The sequence below is a fragment of the Diospyros lotus genome, chromosome 5 (genome assembly GCF_014633365.1).
Source record: "Diospyros lotus cultivar Yz01 chromosome 5, ASM1463336v1, whole genome shotgun sequence".
NCBI lineage: Eukaryota > Viridiplantae > Streptophyta > Magnoliopsida > Ericales > Ebenaceae > Diospyros > Diospyros lotus.
This window is the reverse complement of record NC_068342.1, coordinates 25,221,218-25,245,393: the sequence shown is the minus strand read 5'-3', so window position 1 is coordinate 25,245,393 and position 24,176 is coordinate 25,221,218. Positions and strand designations below refer to the sequence as shown.

The 24,176-nt window shown below is 36.3% G+C and overlaps 1 protein-coding gene across 1 annotated transcript in view; it reads right to left on the bottom strand.

The window, feature by feature from the left end:
- The window catches only part of LOC127802163 (uncharacterized), a 33,794-nt gene extending 13,093 nt beyond the window's left edge, over window positions 1-20,701 (bottom strand). Inside the window, exon 1 of the mRNA XM_052337865.1 lies at window positions 19,984-20,701. Within this exon, the coding sequence (XP_052193825.1) occupies window positions 19,984-20,701 (718 nt within the window). The remainder of the gene's footprint in view (window positions 1-19,983) is intronic.
- Between the last annotated feature and the right edge of the window lie 3,475 nt (window positions 20,702-24,176).

Here is a 24,176-nt window from a genome sequence, read left to right as displayed (position 1 = left end):
ACGACACATCGGAACTCTTTAAGACATTGGAACACTTTCCAATCAAGTGTATCCTGGCCAAGGGTTTCTACTATCAAGACCACCACTGATCGCATAGGATGTTCACCTCGCACCGGAGGTGTAGGGATCCCATTAGTAATCACTTGCCTCCATATGCCACTACACAGGGACTACACAGTACATCTCCCACCTAGTAACCAGATGTTTCTTAGCAATGGAAAATCCCTAGCACCTCTCAGCCATGTGATAACTGTGTTTCCTTCTATCAAAGGACCAATAACACAATCGAAGCCTATGATAGACAATCCTCTCAGCCATGTGATCTACCACGTGCATCATATTCAGTAGATGTTCCACTAACATCCACCCACATGTATACTATATCCATCTCATGGATTATGCCATACGACTCACCATCCTTTATCATTAGCATCTCATACTAACAAAAGGTAGTATCTCATGTGCCAATCCGTACTCGACTAGTCATAATCCCCATCTAAGAAGTCTAAGGACTGGAAATTATCATTAAGATTTCCTTATTTCAAAGGTCAATTATCACACATTCTTAACACTTAAGAATAAGACTTTCAACAAGAAATCTAATGATTCATTCATATGTAATGATTGGAGAGCTATGAATGAAGATATGACCTTAAAATATGAAAACATATTTTGTTATATATATTGCAAGAATTACATCATTAGTTCCATAATTATAAATATCATATGCCATCTAAGTTTAGCATTAGGGCACCGACACTAACAAGCCTTTCTAAGTTTAACTCCAAGACTACACTTGTAGATATTTACGGATCATAATGCAATGGAAAAATAAAAAATTTAGTTGTAAATACCTTTAGGATCTCTCCAAGGGAATAGATTACGGAATAATGGCAAAGGATTACCTCTTCATGTGTAGATCCAATCCCGAAAAGCGGTGATCTGGAGTCGTTCAATTACCCAGCCTCTAACGGTATCCACGCAAGCTTGAAATCCAAGAACCTTGCAGGGGGTGACTTCCTTAAGGAAGAAAAGAGTGCTAGCTCAAGAGGGCGGTGTGAGAGCTTTCTCTCATACACGTCAAACGGCATAAAAAACTAGGAGAGGCTTCAAGAAACAAAGGGAACACATAGGGGCTATTTATAACTGTTAGTGTATGCCCTATGAACCAAGTGTGGTGAGCTCATAAATGATACACTAAGATGTAAGCCAGTGTAGGCTTCATAAACCAAGTGTGGTGGTTTGGTGAAAGATACACAATGATCGTTGCAATGATAAAATAAAATAGGCACTATTCATCATTTGTACTTAATTGTATGTAAATGACTAAGGATGAAGTTCCGAGGACTAACCTGTGTGGAGAGTGGTTAAAGTTTGACTTTAATTGTAAGAGCACTCAACACATACACCAAAAGGTTATTAACTTAAAACATAGTCCCTAGTCAAGGTGTCATTGAGAAGGGGTATCAATGATGCATGCGAGACTGGTATACATGTTGCCTCTGTCTTAAGGAAGATAACAACCAATCTTACAAAGCTGTTGGTGTGAGATCCAAGGCAAGTGTATGGGTGCTTGTTGGAGAACAAGTTCACTGGACATGACTCAACATGGGATTCCATAAGGTTTTCAAGTGTCTATTGAAACTCTAGTGCCAGCTGTATAAACACTACAAAAAAATGGCATTTAACGGCATTTTGTTCTGCATTTAACCGCCACTAAATTAGCTATCACGGAGCATTTAGCGGCGATTTTCATCAACCGCCGCTAAGTCATATTTTTTGCGACAGTTTAAGAACTGCCGCAAAATAGGTGATTTAACGACAGTTTTTAAAATATTTAGCGATGGTTTCGAAATCGTTGCAAAAAATTTCAAAAAAAATGAATTTTTAATTTTAGCGGTGGTTTCAAAACTGCCGCAAAAATTAAAAAATAAATAAATTTTTAATTTTAGAGACGGTTTCAAAACCACCACAAAAATTTTTAAAAAATTGAATTTTTAAATGCCGCACCTCACACAAGCATGGGCAGCTAGGTCGCGCGCCCGGCCGTCAGGGCCTCATGCCTGCACATAGGCACGGGCTTGCGAGAGCGCCTAGCCCCTACGCGCCAAGTGGTTGCATGTTCGTGCGCCACGTGGTCGCATGTTCACTCACCACATGGCGATGCTGAAAATTAATTCCCAACCTTCCCCTCCAACAGTCTCGAACATGGGACCTCCCCTATGCACCTGCATGCACGAACTATCTGATCTACGAAGCCTCCTTGTAATATATGCACGCATATAAATTATCTACTAATTCAACCATTATTTTTTAGAATTATATTTTATATAAATTAAAAAATATTAATTAATTGATTATATTTTAAAAGAATAAAGGAATAAATTAAAAATAAATTAATTGAGTTAAATTAAACAAATTAATTGATTGAAAACTAAAAAAAATATTTTATCTATTTTTTAAAAATTATTAAAATTTTATATATTAAAATTTTAATTAATTTATTTTCATTTTTTAATGAATTTTGTGATTAATTTAAATTAAATTTTAAATTACTTTTTAAAATTTTATATTTTTTTATTAATTTAAATTTTAATTAATCTCTTAAGAAAAATTTAATTTTTTAATGAATTTTGTGACAAATGTAAATTTAATTTTAATTTTAAATTATTTAATTATTTTTTAAATTTAGCGATAGTTTTTCAAAACTGCCATAAATGTTAATTTAATTTTAATTTTAAATTATTTAATTATTATTTGAATTTAGCGGTAGTTTCTAAAAATCTTCGCTAAATTCAATTTTTTAATGAATTTTGCGACAGTTTTTCAAAATAGTCGCAAATGTTAATTTAATTTAATTTTTAATATTTAATTAATTTTTGAATTTAATTTTTGAATTATTTTATTATTTTCTTAATTTAGTAGCGGTTCTTTGAGAATATCACAAAATTAAATATTTTAATGAATTTTGCAGCAGTTTTGAAAAATCGCCGCAAAATACTATGTGTTTGCGACGGTTTTGAAAACTGCCACAAAAAAATTGCCGCAAAAAAAATAATTTTTTTGTTATGAAAGTCATTATTTGACTTGTGGTCATTATAGTATCTTGTGTGTGGATTGGCATACTTTGACTCCGTTATGAAAGTATCCAATAAAGGGTGTGAACTCAACGGTGATTGGGTATGTCATGAAGCATACAAAGGTTGTGAGTGATCCAGAGAGGATTCATCAACCCTTAATGTGAGAATGTCTCTTGGGCCCCTTTAATAAAAAGGTAACTGTTAAATCTATGCACAGTGGGAATTTGATTTGAGATTGAATCTTAAATCAAATACTCTTAAAGTTATCCTTTTGATATATCAATGATAGAAAGACCAAACTTAGAAGAGGTGACATCTAATCCAATCCTCTGTTTGGTTGAGACAATTTAAACCGATTAAGGGATAACATTACACATATATGGTTGTAGCCTCCACTGAAAGATTGGTGATTGCTATTATTCCTTTTACTAATTGGGGGCCTTGATGGATTGCTAAATCCCACTCAAGATTTATGGTTCTTTTCGGGAAATGAATCATTGTCAACATATGTAGAAGCCTAATAGGTCACATGCAATAAGACAGCATGATGAGTTAATTACGGGCTCGATAGGTTTTGTGAGTACACCTAAGTGTAAGAGCTAGAATTTCCTAAATATTAATGAGATTGATATTAAGAAAATTAATGTAAATAATTATCCTAATAATATGAGATTAAAGTCACTTAATGTCCAAATTTGGATATTAATTCTTATTAGGCTTTAGGGTTTTGTAACTTTTTAGCCCAAATTATTAGTTGATTTTATTTACTACTTACCTAGGGTTAATGGGTTAGATTAAGGAATTTAATTTGGGTTTTAAGTGGCTGATTTAAAATGTTTAAATAAAGCCAAGCCCAATGAAAGAGGAGCCACACTCATGAGCTTTAGTCCACTCAAGTTAGGGTTTTCATTAAAACTCTATATATACCCTTGTTAAGAGTCAAAAATTAATGATCTTTGTGATTGCCAAAAACCCTAATTGTGAGTCTAAATTTTGGCTATACTCAAGGGCAACCTCTTGCCTCTAAAATTCCACCCTCCCATTGAGCTAGCACTCCATGATACCCTAGGACAGTTGCTCCTATTGAGGTTCCAAGTGTTGTTCACGTGGATTACACGTTAGAGGTTGGGCGATTGTGTAGCTAGAGGCAATCATACTTTTCGGTGATTTATGCTAGAAAAGGTATTAGCTATCTTTCTTCCGTGATCTATTTCCTAGGAGTCAATCCTCTAATGGAATCCGTGAATAAATTTTTTTTAAATTTCACTCTGTATGTGTAACACCCCCTTTCCTAAAACTGCCCTAGAAGAGGTGCTATGGGAAAAATAGATAAAATAAAATAAAATTCTCTGATAAACTGAAATTTGATACCATAACTGAACATCTCAATCAACTGAAATAAAAACTGAGTTGAAAGAACTAAAAACCATAAACTCTGTCTAAGGGAAAATCCCTCAACTGAAATATAAAATAATCCTAATTTGACAAGACACTATAAAACTCTCAAACATCTTTGATCTTGAGCGGCTCCATGTACACACACTACTGACCACTGCTGCTAGGCCCCACTTCTGGTACTCCCCCACTAGGACTTAGAATGGTGAAGAGTACAAGGTGAGCTACAAAGCTCAACATGTAATAAGCTAGAAAGAATAACTAAAGCTGAATCGAAGAATATCGATATTGATAAATTACTTACTGAATTTGTACTGAGTATAATCATTATCTGTTTGCATTCACAAAAATGTAATGCACATAAACTGTAAACTAAATGCAGGTATGCAACTTTGGCACATAAGCCCACACAATCTATAATACATATCTGACTGATCTGAATCCTACATACATAAAAACTGTAAGCACATACTGTGGGCAATAAGCCCCTAGCCCCCTAGTCGTCACTAAGCAAACAACTCATATCTGAGCTATAACTGAAACTGATGAGATCCCTGCGAACTAGCCGCCTGACGCGCATAATGCAATGCAATGCTCATATACATGCTGGCACACGATATGTGGTGCTCCATATAAAGTCGTGCTCAATGCTCATACCAAGATGTATGCATATAATCTCACGAAATAATGCTAATCATGTCATAATAAATGCTAAACATATAGTCCAATCTTTAATATATTGGAATACAAAGATTCTATGAATTATGTATTATGGTATGGACATGTTAGATTTATCATATTTGGCATGAGAATTTAATATTTGGAGGTATTACATTTTTTTTTTTTTGAATAAAACTTGAATTAAGCTATACTGGAAGTTCAATTGGAATTCTAGAAAAGCCATATGGATATCAGGAAGGATATCCGGATATGATGAAAGACATCCGAATATGAAAAAAAACTCATCCAAATACATTGGCATTCAAATCAGAAGCTATTCGGATATGCTGGGATGTATTCGGATATGAACTAAGACATCCAGATATGATTCAGGTCATTTAGATATCTCACTGAGGCATTTGGATATGAAATTCCAAAACTTGAGAGGGACATCCAGATATAAAACAACGCATTCGAATATACTAGGCCTATCTGGATAGAAGGGAAAGGCATCCAGATATGAGCTATCTAGATGTACGAAAAACCATCCGGATATCACACGCAAAGAACTTATAACTCATCCAGATATGGGAAGATCCATTTGGATATCTGCAATTAAATTTGACGAACATGAACGCTAACAGAGGCTGAAATCTATAACAAAACTTAATGATTCTATACCATTCTGAATAAAATATTGGGAAAATGAATCCCATTTGATATGAAACAACTTTAAGGATGATTCAAAGATAATATTTGATTAAATCGCTATAAAGATCATGTATATATGAGAACTTGCCTCTAAAAGAAATAAAAGGAGGAAGGAATTTGCAACTCAAAAGAAAGAAGAAATAATATGACTTGCACTCCAAAATGGAGAATGAGTAATAGATCTTGCAATCCAAAATGGAGGAGTAATAGAACTTACAATCCAAGCTGGAGAAAGAGTAATAGAATTTGCAATCCAAGATGGAGAAAGAGTAATAGAATTTGCAATCCAAAATGGAGAAAGAGTAATAGAACTTGCAATCCAAAATGGAGAAGGAGTAATAGATCTTGCAATCCAAAATGGAGAAGGAGTAATAGAACTCACAATCTAAAATGGAGAAGGAGTAATAGAACTTGCAATCCAAAATGGAGAAAGAGTAATAGATCTTGCAATCCAAATGGAGAAGGAGTAACAGAACTCACAATCCAAAATGGAGAATGAGTAATAGATCTTGCAATCCAAAATGGAGAAGGAGTAATAGAACTTGCAATCCAAAATGGAAGAGTAATAGAACTTGCTCATAACTTCACTATTATACACACATATATATATACGTCTCTACTTATTGATATAAATCTAAAAATTACAACAAAGAACTGGAATAATCTAAAAACGAAACTAATATGAACCTGTAATGGAAGGAATTATAGGGAAGTTACTTGCCTCGATAAATCTTGATCGACTCACACGATCTCAACCAGAAATCTCCTATGCAAAGCAACTTCTACAACTCACAGACTTCTTGGTTCTTTACTCCTCACGCGGGGTGAAGAAAACTATGGCTTATGTGCTTTTATATAGATAAAGAAATAGTCTTAGAAGCTCATCTCCTTTTCCTTTTATAATTTGGAGTCCTTATTCTTAATTAACTTGGAGACTTCAAACCTAAACCTTCTCATGTATGGATTCCCCCATTTACATAATATCTCTAATTAAATATTTCCTAATAATAGAAAATTTTTATTTAAAACTCTAGAATTACCTTCATGCCCTTGCATTTAATTTCCACATAATTTAAATGCCTTTAAATGCTATTCCTCTCATTTAAAAAATTATAAATTGCCACATTAAATAATTAATTGGCAAATTCTCTTAGCCAAGAATTAAATAAATAATTAAATAATTCTTAAATAACTTCTAGGCCATCCAACGGGTTGTTATAGTATGTCTACACGGATTCCTTTAATAACCCCTAGGCATAAACCCTAATTGAGGTTTGGGCCATATTTTAAGCCCATGTTATAAACCCTTTGGGCTTTCCTTTTATTCTTCATTTCGGGCTTTAGTTTTAAACACTTTAAAATAGCCCACTAAGCTCCTTAATCCACCCAATATCTTTAGGTTAGTTTAATAAATAAGCCCATATATTAATTAAGTAACAATCCACCAAGACCCAAGCCCTTAATTTGGTTAGCCTAGTCCAACTAGGTTTTCAAGTAAATTATGAAAAACTTAATTAAAAGACTTATTTATTTTAAGTTCTAAAATATTAACTAATAATATTTAAGAACTCTAGCTCCTCATTAGGATTCCTCGATCCTAATCAAACCCATCATTACCTTGTAATTGCAAACCCATATTGCGTGTGACCCATCAGGCTTTTACATATGTTGGCCATGACTTTATCAAATAAAGTCATAGACACAATCCATCATGGCCTCCAATTGGTGGAAAGATCAATTTATGATCACTACCTCTCTGTGATGGTCTTCTCATGCAATTCAATCCCTTCATGGATTTAAAGTGTCTTAATCAAGCGGGGACATGGATTGTGCATCAATCCCCATTCAGTACCTGATTATAATATTTATTTGGTTCTTGAAAAGTATAGCTTCATAGGATCTCTATCATGTTATGGCCATAGACTTACAAGCTATATTTCTCCAAAGGGCCCATGAGACATATCTCCCCAAATTAGGGGTCAATGAATCCTATCTTGGCTCAACACAACCTTCACATGCTTCATGGCATACCCAATCACTACCGTACTCACACCTCTTATTGAGATGCTTCCTTCATAGTGTCAAGGCATACGAATCCACACGCAAGACATAGTGGTGACCTCAAGTTAAAAGATCACTTGCACAACTACCACTAGAGGTTTCCTTAGATACTCTTGCAAGATCCATAAGGAATCATTTTGGTCGGGTCATAGTCTAGTGAACTTGTACTCACAAACAAGCACTCGTGTGCTAGCTTAGGTATCCCATACCCATAGTTTGTAAGATCAACTACTACCTTTCCTAAAGGTAACAACATAGCACACACTAGTCTCTTTGTGTCATTGATGTCCTATCTCGATGACACTTTTGACCAAGGACAAGTTTAAGGTTATACTCTTAGGTGTATCAAGGACCTTATAATTAAAGTCACATCTCAATTTCTTTCTACACAAAGCAAACCTAGGAACTTTATCTTTAGGCATCTTGTATTTGAGTAATTACTAAATAAATAAATACAAAAGACAAAGTTTGCCAATAAATAACATGAACATGAAACAACTAGATCTATTACTCAACAAATATACCATATCTTAATATATCAAGTACAACTTAACTCTTAAGCTATAGGGCATACACTAACAACACCGTAGGTAGAGGAGACACGCTGTCATTTTCTCGAGAAAGAGCATAACAGCCTTGCACACGTGTTTCATGTGTCCTTATCCCCCTAATACCTATAAATAACCCCTAAATCTTCAATTTTGGGGACAACAAAAAGCAAGCAATAGAAGCAACACATAACACAAAACAAGCCTAATAACTAGCAATAGCCAACATCCAACCCGCACGACATTTATGCATTTTTAGGGTGTAATATCCCATATTTTCAAACTCAAATATGATGTAATACTTGAGATTATTTGGTTCTAATACTTGAGGAAGTAGGTCATTTCAAGGGATTATAGAAGGCTTGAGACAAAAGTTCAGTTTCTGAACCAGGGGTAAAATCGTAAATATTGAAGTTCGGGTAAAAGTGTAATTTGCCTAAAACCTTGGGATATTAGCATAATTTATCCTTTCTTTGGGGGCTAAAATGCAATTAAAGAATGGCCTGGGGACCAAGTTACAAGGGGTCTAAGTGCAATTACCTAAAAAGTTTAAGCAAATGTGTAATTCTTGAAACTTCGCGACTAGATCATTAGGGTAATGAACTGACCCAACTAACCATTTTAGAGTCATGATTTCGGATTCCAAACTTATTCCAATATAATTAAGTCATGATTGCAGATCTCAAATAACATTTAATCCACTCTGGATCATTTTGAAATCCAAGGCTTAACCTCCAAAGTCTCCAAACCTTATCTTCAAGGACACATGGCAAGCAACCATTGGGCACTTGGAAGATAAAATAAGGTCACATGATGGCTCATAATGACCCCCTTGAGGTGGCATCGCATAATTGGCCAGAAAAGCTTACTTAGTCCCCAAGTTTGCTAAAGTCTCCAAACCTCATCCTTAAGGACATGTGGCAAGCATTCATTGACCACTTGAAGATAGGATTTAAAGCCTTATAATGACCTCGCAAGGTGGCGACGTGTGATTGGCCTAGGAAGTCTATAAAGAAACCCATGGGTTTGTTTACAAATCATTCTAAACATTTCTAAAGAGAATCTCTGCTAAATTGAGGGAATCAAATGGAAGGGTCTTGTTCTTTAGAAGGATGGGACAGTTCTACAAAAACAAGGAAGAAAATAGGTGGAGAATCGAGGGAGAATGGGCCTCGCTAGAGTTTATGAGTCTTTCTCAAAGTTCGTGCCAATCAGTCAGAAAACTATGAGAAAACTCATTCCCACTCGTTGTAAACTGTGCTTCCTAAGGTAATTAGTTAAGGTGAGTGGTTCTTGCATGCTTCTTGCTTCCTCATGAGCATTTTTTGCTTCACTTGCTCTCTTGAGCATTTGTTACTTCACTTGTACCTTGAGCATTTGTTGCTTCACTTGTGCATGGTTGTTAACTTGCATATCATGCTTTTGTGGCTTACATGTCATATTTTCCTTGGTTTATGCATATTCCTTCTGCTTTGTCATACATCATGTTCATTGTGGTGACTGTGCCTAGTTATTAGGATATCATGGGTGTGTTAGAAATCATGATCTGATCATACGCAATAGAAAAATAAAATTTGATTTTATTAGTATCACGTTTTTCAAATCTTACGATTTAAATCGAAGACATAAAACAAAAAGTTACCTCGAAACGAAATTTGATTTCGTAGCCGATAACCCGCCTAAGATGTCGAGTCAGTCCACCCGAAACCATCAAGACTCCAAAAGACTTGAGAGAAAAAAGGAATACGGAAATTTTCTCTAAAATTTTTATTTTCGATTCAACTGATTGATCTATTGGATTCTGGGTTTAATGTCATATTTATAGACAAAACCCTAAAACCCTAAGTGCTATTGGACCGGGCTTTAGGTGCTAGCAAAAAGCCCAATCCAACTTAATAATTAAATAAATAATCATATTACTTATTTAATTATTCTTATTTCTTTAATAAATAATTACACTTATAATTCTGTAATTCCATAATTACTAAATTTACCCATTTTTTTTCTTTTAAAACGATTTCTATTGGGTGGGACTTTCTAGGTTCGCAATTAAATTAGCAACGAGAATTAATTAATTATTAATTCTCGTAAATCATGAGTGACATCTAGCAATATGTTATGATTACCCAATTTAATGTGAAGCAGGAATGTGATCCTTACACTACGGTGCCCTACAATACTATCCCTCTATCATACTATATCCCTACGAGAAATGAGATCACGGTCAGCAGGTCAAATCTCTCGATCTCGTTATATGACCAAATCCAATAATCACACTTGACTAATATGATACAACCTCTACGAAATCCAAATTCCGTCGTCATATTACCTCGGCCAAGGATTTATCATCAAGTGACCACTAAATCGCATAGGATATCCTCCTCGTATATCTCAAGGTGATAGATTCCATGTCTGATGCACACATATCTCGTGTGTCACTGAACCAGGCACATAGATACGTATGGCTATCCCTGATTACGATAACCATATAATATTGTTGATATCCTAATCCACCAACACACAGATATCCATGTCATCTCAAGTCTAAGGACTAATGTAAATTCGTAGTTAATATTGAATCATTGACCCGTGAGATAAAACCCATGTGATTCAATATTAACAATCCCATTCAGTGAACTCATTCCTATAACAAGCACCTACTCATCTTCCTTCTGTATCTCATACAGAGTGGTACGAGACCCACCAATCTTATCTTTCAGTATCTTATACCGAACAAGGAGGAAGACGATGTGCCGACCTTTGCGAGTTGCTAATTATCCAGATTAGGAACTCTATGGCCAGGAACATATTTATATTATAACGTATTGTGGATTATCCATCTCGATTATTCTTAACAATTAAGAATGATATCCACTCCTTATTATACTAAAGGATATTTGTATATTCAATTCAAACCATATTGCAATTTAAATTAAACATAAAACTTGCCATTAAATAGTGTTTAAAGAATTACAAGATCAAGCCCTATTGTGTCACTATAACTGGTCTTAAGGGCTTATATCTAATAATCTCCCACTAGCCCTAAGACCACTTTGAATGGTATCTCATACCCCATCTATCTAGATGAGAATCTAGTTGCTTCTAGTTCATAGCCTTAGTTAGTGGATCTGTTGCATTCTCTGATGTATCTACTCTCTACATATTAACATCTCCTCTACCAACGATCTCTTGAATAAGGTGGAAGTGTCTCTCAATGTATTTGGACTTTTGGTGAGACCTTGGTTCCTTGGCTTGCGCTATAGCCCCATTGTTGTCACAAAATAGGCGCACGATAAACTCTATTGAGGGAACCACTCCAAGTTCTATCACAAACTTCTTGATCTAGATGGCTTCCTTCGTAGCATCAGATGTCGCGATATACTCAGCTTCTGTAGAAGAATCAGCAGTAGTATCTTGTTTGGAACTCTTTCAACTAAATACTCCATCATTGCAAGTAAACACATAACCTGAGATAGACTTTTTATTATCAACATTTGATTAGAAATTAGAATTTGTGTAATCTTCCAATTTAAGTTCTCCCGTTCCAAACGTAAGAATCAAATCCTTAGTCCTTCTCAAGTACTTAAGGATGTTCTTAATAGCAATCCAATGTTGCTCACCTGGATTAGATTGATATCTACTTGTAACACTTACAGCATGAATGATATCAGGCCTAGTACATAACATCGCATACATCAAGCTTCATATTGTCGAAGCATAAGGAATCCAAGACATGCGATCTCTCTCTTCTTATGTTTTGGGACACATATCCCGAGAGAGGTGGATTCCATGTCTAAAGGGCAGCAGGCCTCTCTTGGAATCCTCCATGTTGAACCTCTTCAACACTCTTTCTATGTACTTGATTTGGGAGAGCCCTATCAATCTCTTGGTTCTATCCCTATAAGGCAACTTCTCCCAAATCTTTCATGGAGAATGTACTTGACAACCATGCTTTTATTTTTTATAGCAATCCTACATCATTCCCAATGAGTAGGATGTCATCAACATATAGGACCAAAAACGCAATCGCGTTCCCACTAACCTTTTTGTATGCACAGGGCTCGTCATGTTAGTGTAGGTGCTCTAAACTCAATCAGATTGGGCATGTTGTACACTGATAATTGTAATCATGTTTATTATTTGAATAAGGAGTTGTTCAAATTCACAAGAAGTCATTCTATTAGTTTCTTATTGTTATTGTAATAACCAAATGAAACTAGATAGAAGTCCATATGATGTATACTGTGATTAATCTATAAAGATGTGAGATGATGCATCACAGTTTCTAGACATCATTAAACGTCCCAAGTCGTAGCAATGTCAAGAATGGACATTGACAATTACGGTAAGACTTGTATGTGCTATGTTTTTGCTATGTGATAGCAATGGGGGTCTCACACCCATAGACATAGGGATGTCTAGACAAGTACATAGGTGACCAATGTTGGAGAATGTGTCACTAGACATGACTCACCATGAGAATCCATTTTGATTATATGTTGATGGAATTCTCATACGAGATGGGTGTAACTAATCCTTGGACCTGAGGTTGTCACGATCATCTCATAAGAAGATTGGTATGCTTTGACATCGTTTCAATGGGCCTAGACAAGGGCTACACGTGGACGATCGTTGGGTATATCATGAGGCTTATGGAGATGGGTGCATAGCCAAGATGGAACTCGTCTGTCCCTTGATAGAGGATGATGTATCTAAGGCGCCTTCAGTGGATATTCACTTTAAATCCATGGCCATGGTAAAAGAGATCAATAAGGAGTTATTGATTTACTTTCTATTAAGTGAAGATATCCAGAAGATCGAAGAAAAGTCATGTGATCGTTATCAAGCAACACATTGCCATACTTGAGATCACATAAGATACATTGATGAGAGGATCGAATTACATGGTAACCATGCTCGTGAAAGGTTATTTGCGGATTATGAATCCTTCTGAATAATTGGGTAGGCATGACGCCTTGCTAGAGGCTAATCTTGTCTTATCTGTTTGTACCAACACATTGCCAACATATTCGGAAGCCTAATGAGTCATACGCAATAGGCACGGTCCCTGGCTTAAACCAGGAGAGTGGACGTATGGTTAAGTGGGACACTTCGATAAGAAGTTGTGCCGTCGTAGGTTCTCACAGAAAAAGAATAAATAGACGTAATGATGTCAATATGACGAGGAGTCGTCATAATGGAAAGAGTTTCCTAAAATGGCAATTAATTAAATTAGGAAGGAGTTTCTAATTTAATAATTTTCTATTTGTTGGAGTGGAAAATAGGAAATAAAATATATTTGGGCTTAAGTTAATATTTGGACTAAATTGAATTTGGGCCAAATATTAAATTAAATATTATATTTGGACTAAATTGGATTTGGGCCAAATATTAAATATTATATTTGGGCTTGAATTAGATTTGGGCCAAAATATTTTATTTAAACCTATAAAAGGATTTGGGTCATTTAATTATATTTCTAGTTGGACTAGAATAAGCCCACTTAATATTCTAATTAAACTAGAATTAATGGGCTAGCCCAATCCATTAGGGTTTTAGAAACCCTATGATATTTCACTATAAATATCCCTTTATGGGTTGCCCAAAAGTGAAGAAAAAAAAGAGAGGGGTTTTTGTGTCATTTTTCAAGAGTTGAAAAATGTATTGCCGTTCACTCTTTCCCATTTCTTTTGGCATCAATACGAAACGAGGGGGTTCTTTTACCATCCATACACAAGCCGCGCAAAGGAGAAGGAGCTAGCACTCCCATCACGAGTTAGAGGCCGGATGCTTGGACGGCTCGAATCTGTGAACGACTCGATAATCTAAAGGTTAGATTTATTTATTTATTTGTGAATGATTTAATCTCGACGTTGATCCAATTGCCGGGATCGGGGTAAGTTCAAAAATTTTGAACTACGCCGTTTACCCCGTAGCGATCTTGCCTTACTTTCACGTCAATGTTTTGAATGAACCCAAACGATTTGACTTCATTATTAAAACGAATGTTCCAACTCCTGAATGCTTGCTTAAGACCATAAATGGATCTCTTAAGCTTGCATACCTTCCCTATTTGATCCTTGGGTGTGAAGCCTTCAGGTTGTTCCATATAGATATCCTGATCTATATAACCATTTAGAAAAGCTGTCTTCACATCCATTTTCTAAATCTCATAATCACAATGAGAGGCAATGGCTGGTAGAATCCTAATGGATTTAAGCATGACAACTGAAGAAAAGGTTTCCTCATAGTCAACACCTTGCCTTTGACGATAACCTTTCACCACTAATCTTGCTTTGTAGGTCTCTACCTTTCCATCCAAACCTATCTTCTTCTTGAAGACTCATTTACATCCAATAGGTACTATACCTTTTGGTGGATCTACAAGAGTCTAGACCTGGTTCGAATACGTGGAATCCATTTCGGATTTCATAGCCTCTAGCCATCTTTGTGAGTCGATATCTGACATCGCCTCTCGATAAGTGGTAGGGTCATTTGAGTGATCATGGTCTCCTACTACGAACAACTCTTGTTCACTTAAGAAACCATATCTCTCAGGTTGCCGAGGTGTCCTCTCACTCCTCCTATTGGGAGGTGCAAGACTCGGCCTTGGCTCCTCACTTGATAATTGGACATCTTGTGGGATAGATTCAGGTTCGACGAACTCTTCACCAAGTTCTATTTTCCTTTTTGTTCTACCTTCTTGAATAAACTCTTTTTCAAGAAAAATGGCATTTCTGTTAACAACTACTTGTTGCAGCTCAGGAATATAGAATTCATATCCTAATGTATCCTTACGATAACCTATGAAACTACCCTTTAAAGATCGAGTCTCAAGTTTTTCTGATTTGAGCTTTTTTAGAAAAGTTGTACATCCCTAAATCTTAACATGTTTAAGATTTGGTTTCCTACCAAACCATATCTCATATGGCGTTGTAGAAACTGACTTGGAAGGTAATCTGTTTAGAAGGTATATTGCAGTAAGAAGGGCATGACCCCATAGGAACAATGGTAAGTCATAATAACTTAACATGCTTCGGACCATATCTAATAAAGTCTGATTCCTCCTTTCTGAAACCCCGTTCAGTTGACGTGTTCCTGGTGGAGTGCGTTGTGAAATAATACTCAAAAATTTAAGAAAATATTCAAACTCGTGACTTAGATATTCACCTCCACGATCTAATCGTAAAGCTTTTATCTTTTTACCAATTTGATTTTCTACTTCAGCTTTAAAATCTTTGAACATTTCAAAAGATTCAGATTTATGTCTCATGAGATAAACATATCCATATCTAGACATATCATCTGTAAAAGTTATGAAGTATTGATAACCTACTCAGGCCATTACATTAATTAGCCCACATACTTCAGAATGTATGAGTCCCAACAATTCTGTAACTCTGCCCCCTTGTCTAACAAAGGGTGATTTTGTCATTTTTCCTAGGATACAAGATTCACAAGTTAGATGAGGTTCAAAACCCAATGGGCCAAGAAGCCCATCTTTCTCCAACTTAGTGATTTTGTCATCCCTTATATGACCCAATCGATGATGCCACAGAATTTTGGGATTTGGGTTATCCCTTTGTCTCTTGTTATTATTCAATACACGCAGATGTTTATCATCATCAACAGTTACATTCAAAATGTAAAGACCATTGACAAAATTACCATAAGCAATCAATTTATTTCCAAAATAAATCTCACAAACATTATTTTTAAAAGAAAATTCATAATTCTCTTTCACTAAAGCAGGAATAGAAATAATGTTCTTAAAAGCTCCGGGTACACATAAATAATTGTTTAAAACTAAACTATGTCCATGCGATAAAGATAAAGTAACAGTGCTAATAGTCGTGGCTGCAACTCTTACCCCGTTTGCCACCTTCAGCACGATCTCATCATTTGCGAGCCTTCTACTTTGCTCCAGATCCTGTACAAAAGCACAAACATGAGTTGTCGCTCCAGAATCTAGAATCCATAAAGTAGAACAATGAGCAATGGAAAAATACTCGTGAACTATCATCACACATTCTGCTGTTAGTGTAGGTGCTCTAGACCCAATCAGATTGGGCATGTTGTACACTGACAATTGTAATCATATTTATTATTGAATAAGGAGTTATTCAATTTCACAAGAAGTCATTCTATTAGTTTCTTATTATTTTTGTAATAACCGAATGAAACTAGATAGAAGTCCATATGATGTATACTGTGATTAATCTATAAAGATGTGAGATGATGCATCACAGTTTCTAGACATCATTAAACGTCCCAAGTCGTAGCAATGTCAAGAATGGATATTGACAATTGCGGTAAGACTTGTATGTGCTATGTTTTTTGCTATGTGATAGCAATGGGGGTCTCACACCCATAGGCATGGGGATGCCTAGACAAGTACATAGGTGACCAATGTTGGAGAACGTGTCATTGGACATGACTCGCCATGAGAATCCATTTTGGTTATATGTTGATGGAATTCTCATACGAGATGGGTGTAACTAATCCTTGGACCTGAGGTTGTCACGGTCATCTCATAAGAAGACCGGTATACTTTGACATCATTTCGATGGGCCTAGACAAAGGCTGCATGTGGGCGATCGTTGGGTATATCGTGAGGCTTATGGAGATGGGTGCATAGCCAAGATGGGACTCGTCTATCCCTTGATAGAGGTGAAGGATCAGGAACGAGGATACAAAAGCATGAAACGGAAGCGTTTTAAAATCAAAATCGTTCCTCGTATTGATTAGAATCTAGGAGACTTACTTTTTCGGCGGATTACCGGACGGAATGGAGCGATGGGAGCAGGATGCGCGGGAGCTTCTTCGCGTGGTGGAGACGACGGCTGTCCTGCTATCCTTTGGCTCCTTCGCATTAGAACTCAAAAGCACTCTTTCGATCTTCCGGAGTATGACTCGAACTCCTGGCCTCTCTTTCGGTGAAGAAGAGCAAAAAACGACCTTAGATGAAAAACAACCAAAGAGAGGTATATATAGGGAGAACCCTAGGGTTAAAACCCTAGTGGGCCAAACCCTAATAGGCCAAGTCCATTTAATTAATTTTCTAATTGGGTTAGCCCAATTAATTAATTAAACTAATGAACTATTATTTTATTCTAGCCCAATTAATTATGGACCATCCTGAATAAAATAATTCTCTCTCAATGTAATTCACCCAACAAGCCAAATGTATTAAAAAATACATGAGTTACATTGAGCTACCCCGGGGACCAAAAGACAAATTATTCACGGCTACTAAAATGACCAAAATATCCCTGCTACCTAGTAGCTATATTTTGGCATTCTAAGTGTTCCAACTATCACCATATGGTAACACTGACCCCACGAATAATTTTGCATATGCCATGTCTTTGACCTACTAGTGTAATGACGAAAATACCCCTCTGCGTAACACCCATCATTTAGAAAGGAATAATGTACTAACACCTCTCTAAATGATTTCTACCATCCTTAGATCACTAGTCCAATAATCCGTGACTACTCGAATTTACTTGCTTATCACTGGGAGCTACCCAGAAGCACACACTCTAAAATCACGTTCCTAGGGCCCTGGATTATTTGATTATTCTTGGACAATCACAAGGGGGTGAATCACAGAAACTATCTTGTATTAGTCTGTCTTAGCTAATTAGAAACCATACTCCTAACTCAAAAAGATATTGATCTTTGATAGACCTCACCTACAATGAATCTAAGAATATAGCTCTAGGTTCACTAGACCACCAACTAATACTCAAGTATTAGCGTACTCGTCCACGTAGTAGCAGTGATAGACTAGCTCCATGATAATTAGTACTTTGTCATTAGCTTCTATCACAGGTCCACTCTACGCATTCCAAATGCGCTTGTACAATTAGAGTAAATGGACTGTTTACTGGCTAAGGCAAGCCATCCTCCATTAGGATCTATTGCACAATGATCTTATCATGATAGAATGCCCAATTCTATCAAAAGATCAAGAGTAATATTTTTCTTGCTTATTAAGTACCCATGATTCATGCCTAACTGTGAAGAACGACCCATCACATGAATCACTTACTTAATAGCATGGACACTTTTCCAACAATTAAATGCAAATAATATATGTGCCATGAACTGAATAAAAGAGACATCATTACCATAAATTAAACAAAACATGTCTTTAGGGCATACATTTCCAACAAGAGGATGATGTATCTAAGGCGCCTTCGGTGGATATTCACTTTAAATCCATGGCCATGGTGAAAGAGATCAATAAGGAGTTATTGATTCACTTTTTATTAAGTGAAGATATCCGGATAACCGAAGAAAGACTTATGTGATCATAATCAAGCAACACATTGCCAACTTGAGATCACATAGGATACATTGATGAGAGGATCGAATTACACGGTAACCATGCTCGTGAAAGGTTATTTGCGGATTATGAATCCTTCTGAATAATTGAGTAGGCATGATGCCTTGCTAGAGGCCAATCTTGTCTTATGTGTTCGTACCGACACATTGCCAACATATTCGGGAGCCTAATGAGTCATACGCAATAGGCACGGTCCCTGGCTTAAACTAGGAAAACGGACATATGGTTAAGTGGGACACTTCGGCAAGAAGTTGTGCCGTCGTAGGTTCTCACGGGAAAAGAACAAACAGACGTAATGACGTCGATATGATGAGGGGTCGTCATAAAGAAAAAGGTTTCCTAAAATAGCAATTGATTAAATTAGAAAGTAGTTTCTAACTTAATGATTAAATTAGAAAGAAGTTTCTAATTTAATAATTTGGGCTTAATTTAATACTTGGGCTAAATAAAGTATTTGAGCCAAATATTAAATTAAATTAAATTAAATATTTGAGCTAAATTAGATTTGGGTCAAATATTAAATAATAAATATTATATTTGGGCTAAATAAGATTTGGGCCAAATATTAAATATTAATTATTTGGGCTTGAATTAGATTTGGGCCACATATTTATAAATGAATTTTGGCCACTTTAATTTCTAGTTGGACTAGGATTAATGGGCTAGCCCAATCCATGTCCCCTAGGGTTTGGGAAAACCCTAGGAGGTTGCTTCTTTATAAATAGCCCTTTATGGGATGCCCAAATTATGCCTCTTATTTTGTTGGTTTTCAAGAGTTGAAAATCAATTATTTTCCCGTCCATTCATAAGCCTTGTTAGGAGAAGGAGCTAGCACTCCCATTCCGCTCTCCTCGCCAACGGACGTGCGCCGCGTATCACAAGTTAGAGGCCGGACACTTGGACGGCTTGAATCCGCAAACGACTTAAAAATCTAAATGTTAGATTTACTTTATTATGTATATGATTGTTTGATTTAGACGTTGATCCAATCGCCGGGATCGGGGTAAGGTTCAAAATTTTGAACTACGCTGCTTGCCCCGTAGCGATCTTGCTTTACTTTCATCTGCTTCCTTCTTCAAGGAACTAAGGTAATCTTTGCAGTTTCTTTTCCAGTGCCCGTCCTTGCCACAATGGAAATATTTTCCTTTGGCAACAGCTTTTCTCTTCTTCTTACTTATTGTCTTGGCCCCCTGTGGTACTTGCGTGGCATTTTTCTTGCCTTTCTGCTTCCTAGTCTTTCTGGAAGAGGTAACAGCCATCACAGTACCCGATTTCATATTGCTCTGTGCCATAATGAGCATGTTCATTAACTCTACCGGTGTACACTCTATTTTATTCATATAGAAATTTGATATGAAATTCCCATACGAATCTGGCAAAGACTGAAGAATCAAATCAATTTGGAGGTGAAGATTCAACTCATCCCCCAAATCCTTCAGCTTCTCTGACAAAGAGATTATTTTGAGAACATGTCCTCTTACTAATCCTCCCAGAGACATCTTTGCCCTAAATAGTGCCTTAGTTATCTCATATCTTGCACTCCAACTTTGTTCACCATACAACTCTTGCAGGTGTGTGGTGATAGAGTACGCGTCAGGCATATTCGCATGTTGACGTTGTAATTCACTACTCATTGAAACAAGCATATAACTCCTAGCGGTGAGATCATCATCTCGCCACTTGGTGAGAGTATCTTGCTCCTCTTGAGTAATGTTTTGAGAAACATTTTCTCCTCCATCATCATGAGCAGGCATAGGTACAGGAGCATCTAACACATAAGTAATTTTCTCCAAGTTCAAAATCAGTTTTAAGTTTAAGAGCCAATCATTGAAATTTAGTCCAGTTAGCTGGTGCTTGTCAAGATTTCTAGTAAGTGGGTGCAATGAAGCCATTTGATGTATCTGCAGAAAATAAATAGATTATTAGATATCTTATTTTCCTTAACTATTTGATTTTGGTCTTTAAATCAAACAGTGTCTCCCACTAAGTTTTTCAGCTTCCTTACTCCCAATAAAGGAAAATGCGAATTCACGTTAGCATGAATTCCAGTGGGCATTTGGATTCTTATCAAACTTATTACTCCTCATATAATAGATTCTTGGAATAACAAATTCAATAAGTGAACAACTCTTGTCCAGTGCATCTCATGTACGGCCCAAATATTATCTTGTCTCCCAGTCCAATGTACCTCACATAATAGTTTCTTGGCAATTGAACATGGTTAAATTATACCATCATGCTAATAAGTCTGCATAGTTGAATATCAATCCCCCCACATAACAGGTTCTTAGGTCTCAATATTTGTGCATCCCCGTCTCATCAAATGATAACTAGAAATTAAAAACATTTTAACCAGTGTGCAACCCCTATGTATCCATAGTCGGTCAACACACGAATCAAAATGCCCTAATCTCTACCGTGATGGAGAGCCCCAATTAAATTGCATTAACTCTTAAGGTATAACCGGTTACAATTTAATTTTACAATTATGGGAGATTTCTGGTCTAATTTTTTAGGTCTCACTTTACACATGTAATGTTTTAATCATCATTCATCAACTATGTAAAATAAACATTGCATAAAGTAGTCGATATGGTCATGGACTCAAACATGCATTCTAAGCACGATTTTGACCATTGGAAACGTGTGGTGCATACGTGGGTGCAATAAAAGAAAACTACTTATAACTATTACAAGCATAACCTGTTTACATAGGGTCTTCGTGTCCTCGATTGTTTCACCTTTGACGACTCTATTCCACATTGTGCCACCATTGATTGAATCCCCACTTTTACATTCACTATAAACTACTTTTAATAGAATAAAAGCGAAAATAAAATTAAACAAATAATTTTACAATCGTTATCCAAAAACAACAAATCTCGGCATGCAGGCCATCAAATAAAACAATCCATACATCCACACAACACATACATCAATTATGTAGTGTCCTAAATCCATAACCAATATCGATATGCGACAAGGCATCCACAACATGCTATTTAACAATTAAAAAGCATATTATAAAATTTATATGATTGTCGAACATGAGTATAACAATTATACCTAAAGTGTTTTGAAAACCGTTTTTTTTTCAAATTTATTTTACTGGAAATATAAAATAAATAATTAAAATTGGGAGGGGGAATAGGGGCCGCATGCGCTTAACAACGCGTGCCATGCACGCGCGCGCGTGGCCACCTACGTAAGGCACGCGGCATGCAGCCCGCATGCATGAGGCGCGTGGCTAGGCCAAGGTCGTAATCGCGGGGCAAGCCCACGGCCTAGAAAAAGGGAAGCGAGCTCAGCCTGCTTTGTGCAGGCACATGCCGCCCTAGGCGATCGCGGGCTATGCCCACGTGGTGCACTCGCACGCTATCGCCCCTGATGTTGCACCTTTTTGTATATTAGTTTTGATGATGATAAACATATATTGGTTTAATCCCTAAGTCATGTATTTAGTCTTAAAACAGTCTCCTAAAATGATTTTCAAATTAGCTTTGAAGTTGTTGGTCAACATAGAGCTAAATTTGTTCTAAGGCAAAAGACCAACTAGAACATAAATGTGTTTGGTGAAAAACCAATCATAAATATGAAAAATCATTTATGTTAATCTCATGTTTCAAAATATGGAAAGGTTTTGACCCAAAATTTAAACGTATGAAATGTAACACCCCATTTCCTAGAACTGATCGAGAAGAGGTGCTACTAGGGATAATAAAATAAACTGGCTGATAAACTGAAATCTGATACCATAACTGAACATCTCAATCAATTGGAATAAAAGCTCTGAGTCAATACAGACTGGAAACCATAAACTCTGTCTAAGGGACAATCTTTCAACTGAAATATAAAATAGATCTAAACTGAGGAAATACTATAAAACTCAACGGACTCCCAGACATCTTTTATCTTGAGCGGCTCCATGTACACACACTACTGAATACTGTTGCTAGGCCCCACATCTGATACTCACCTGCTAGAACCTGGAGGGGTGAAGAGTACAAGATGAGCTACAAAAGCTCAGCAAGTAATAAGCTGGAAAGAATACTGAAGCTAAATCGAAGAATATCGATATTGATAAATAACTCACTGAACTTGTACTGTATAATCACTGTCTGTTTGCATTAATAAAAATGTAATGCACATAAACTGTAAATTAAATGCAGGTATACAACTTTGTCTCATAGGCCCACATAATTTGATAATACATACCTATCTGATCTGAAACCTGCATACATAAAAACTGTAAGCACGTACTGTGGGAAAAGCCCCTAACCCACTGGTTGCCACCAGGCGAGCAACTCATAAACTGAGCTGAAACTGAAACTGATGGGATCCCCGCGGACTAAGCCGCCTAGTGCGGATAATGCAATGCAATGCTCACATAAATGCTGGCACACAATATGTAGTGCTCCATATAAAGTCATACTCAATGCTCATACCAAAATGTATGCACATAATCTCACAAAATAATGCTGATCATGTTATAATAATGCTGAACATGATATGATCTTCATCTATATGTTAGAATACAAAGATTCAATGAACTATGATTTAGGGTATGGGTATGATTAACTTGTCATGTTCTGGCTTATGAATTCAATGTTAGAAGGTATTGAATACATTAATTGAATTAAACTTGAATTAGGACTCACTGGAAGCTAAATTGGATTTCTGGAAAAGTCATCCGGATATCAGGAAGGATATCCGGATATGATGAAAGACATCCGGATATGAAGAAGGCTCATCCGGATACACTGACATTCAACGTAGAAGCTATTTGGATATGCTGGGAAGTATTTGGATATGAACTAAGACATCCGGATATGATTCTGGTCATCTAGATATCTTATTGATGCATTCAGAAATAACTGGGGACTATTCGAATGAAAATTTCAACTTTTAAGGGAGGCATCCGAATATCAGGCGAGACATCCGGATATTATCTTGACCTTTCCGGATGTATAAACAAACCATCCGGATATCATACTCGAAGAACTTTAGATACATCCGGATATGATACAAGGTATCCGGATATTAGAACTTAGAGTAATAGAACTTGCAATCCAAAATGGATAAGGATTAATGGAACTTGCAATCCAAAATGGATGAGGATTAATAGAACTTGCAATCCAAAATGATAAGGATTAATGGAACTTGCAATCCAAAATGGATAAGGATTAATGGAACTTGCAATCCAAAATGGATGAGGATTAATGGAACTTGCAATCCAAAATGGATAGGGATTAATGGAACTTGCAATCCAAAAAGGATGAGGATTAATAGAACTTGCAATCCAAAATGGATAAGGATTAATAGAACTTGCAATCCTAAATGGATAACGATTAATGGAACTTGCAATCC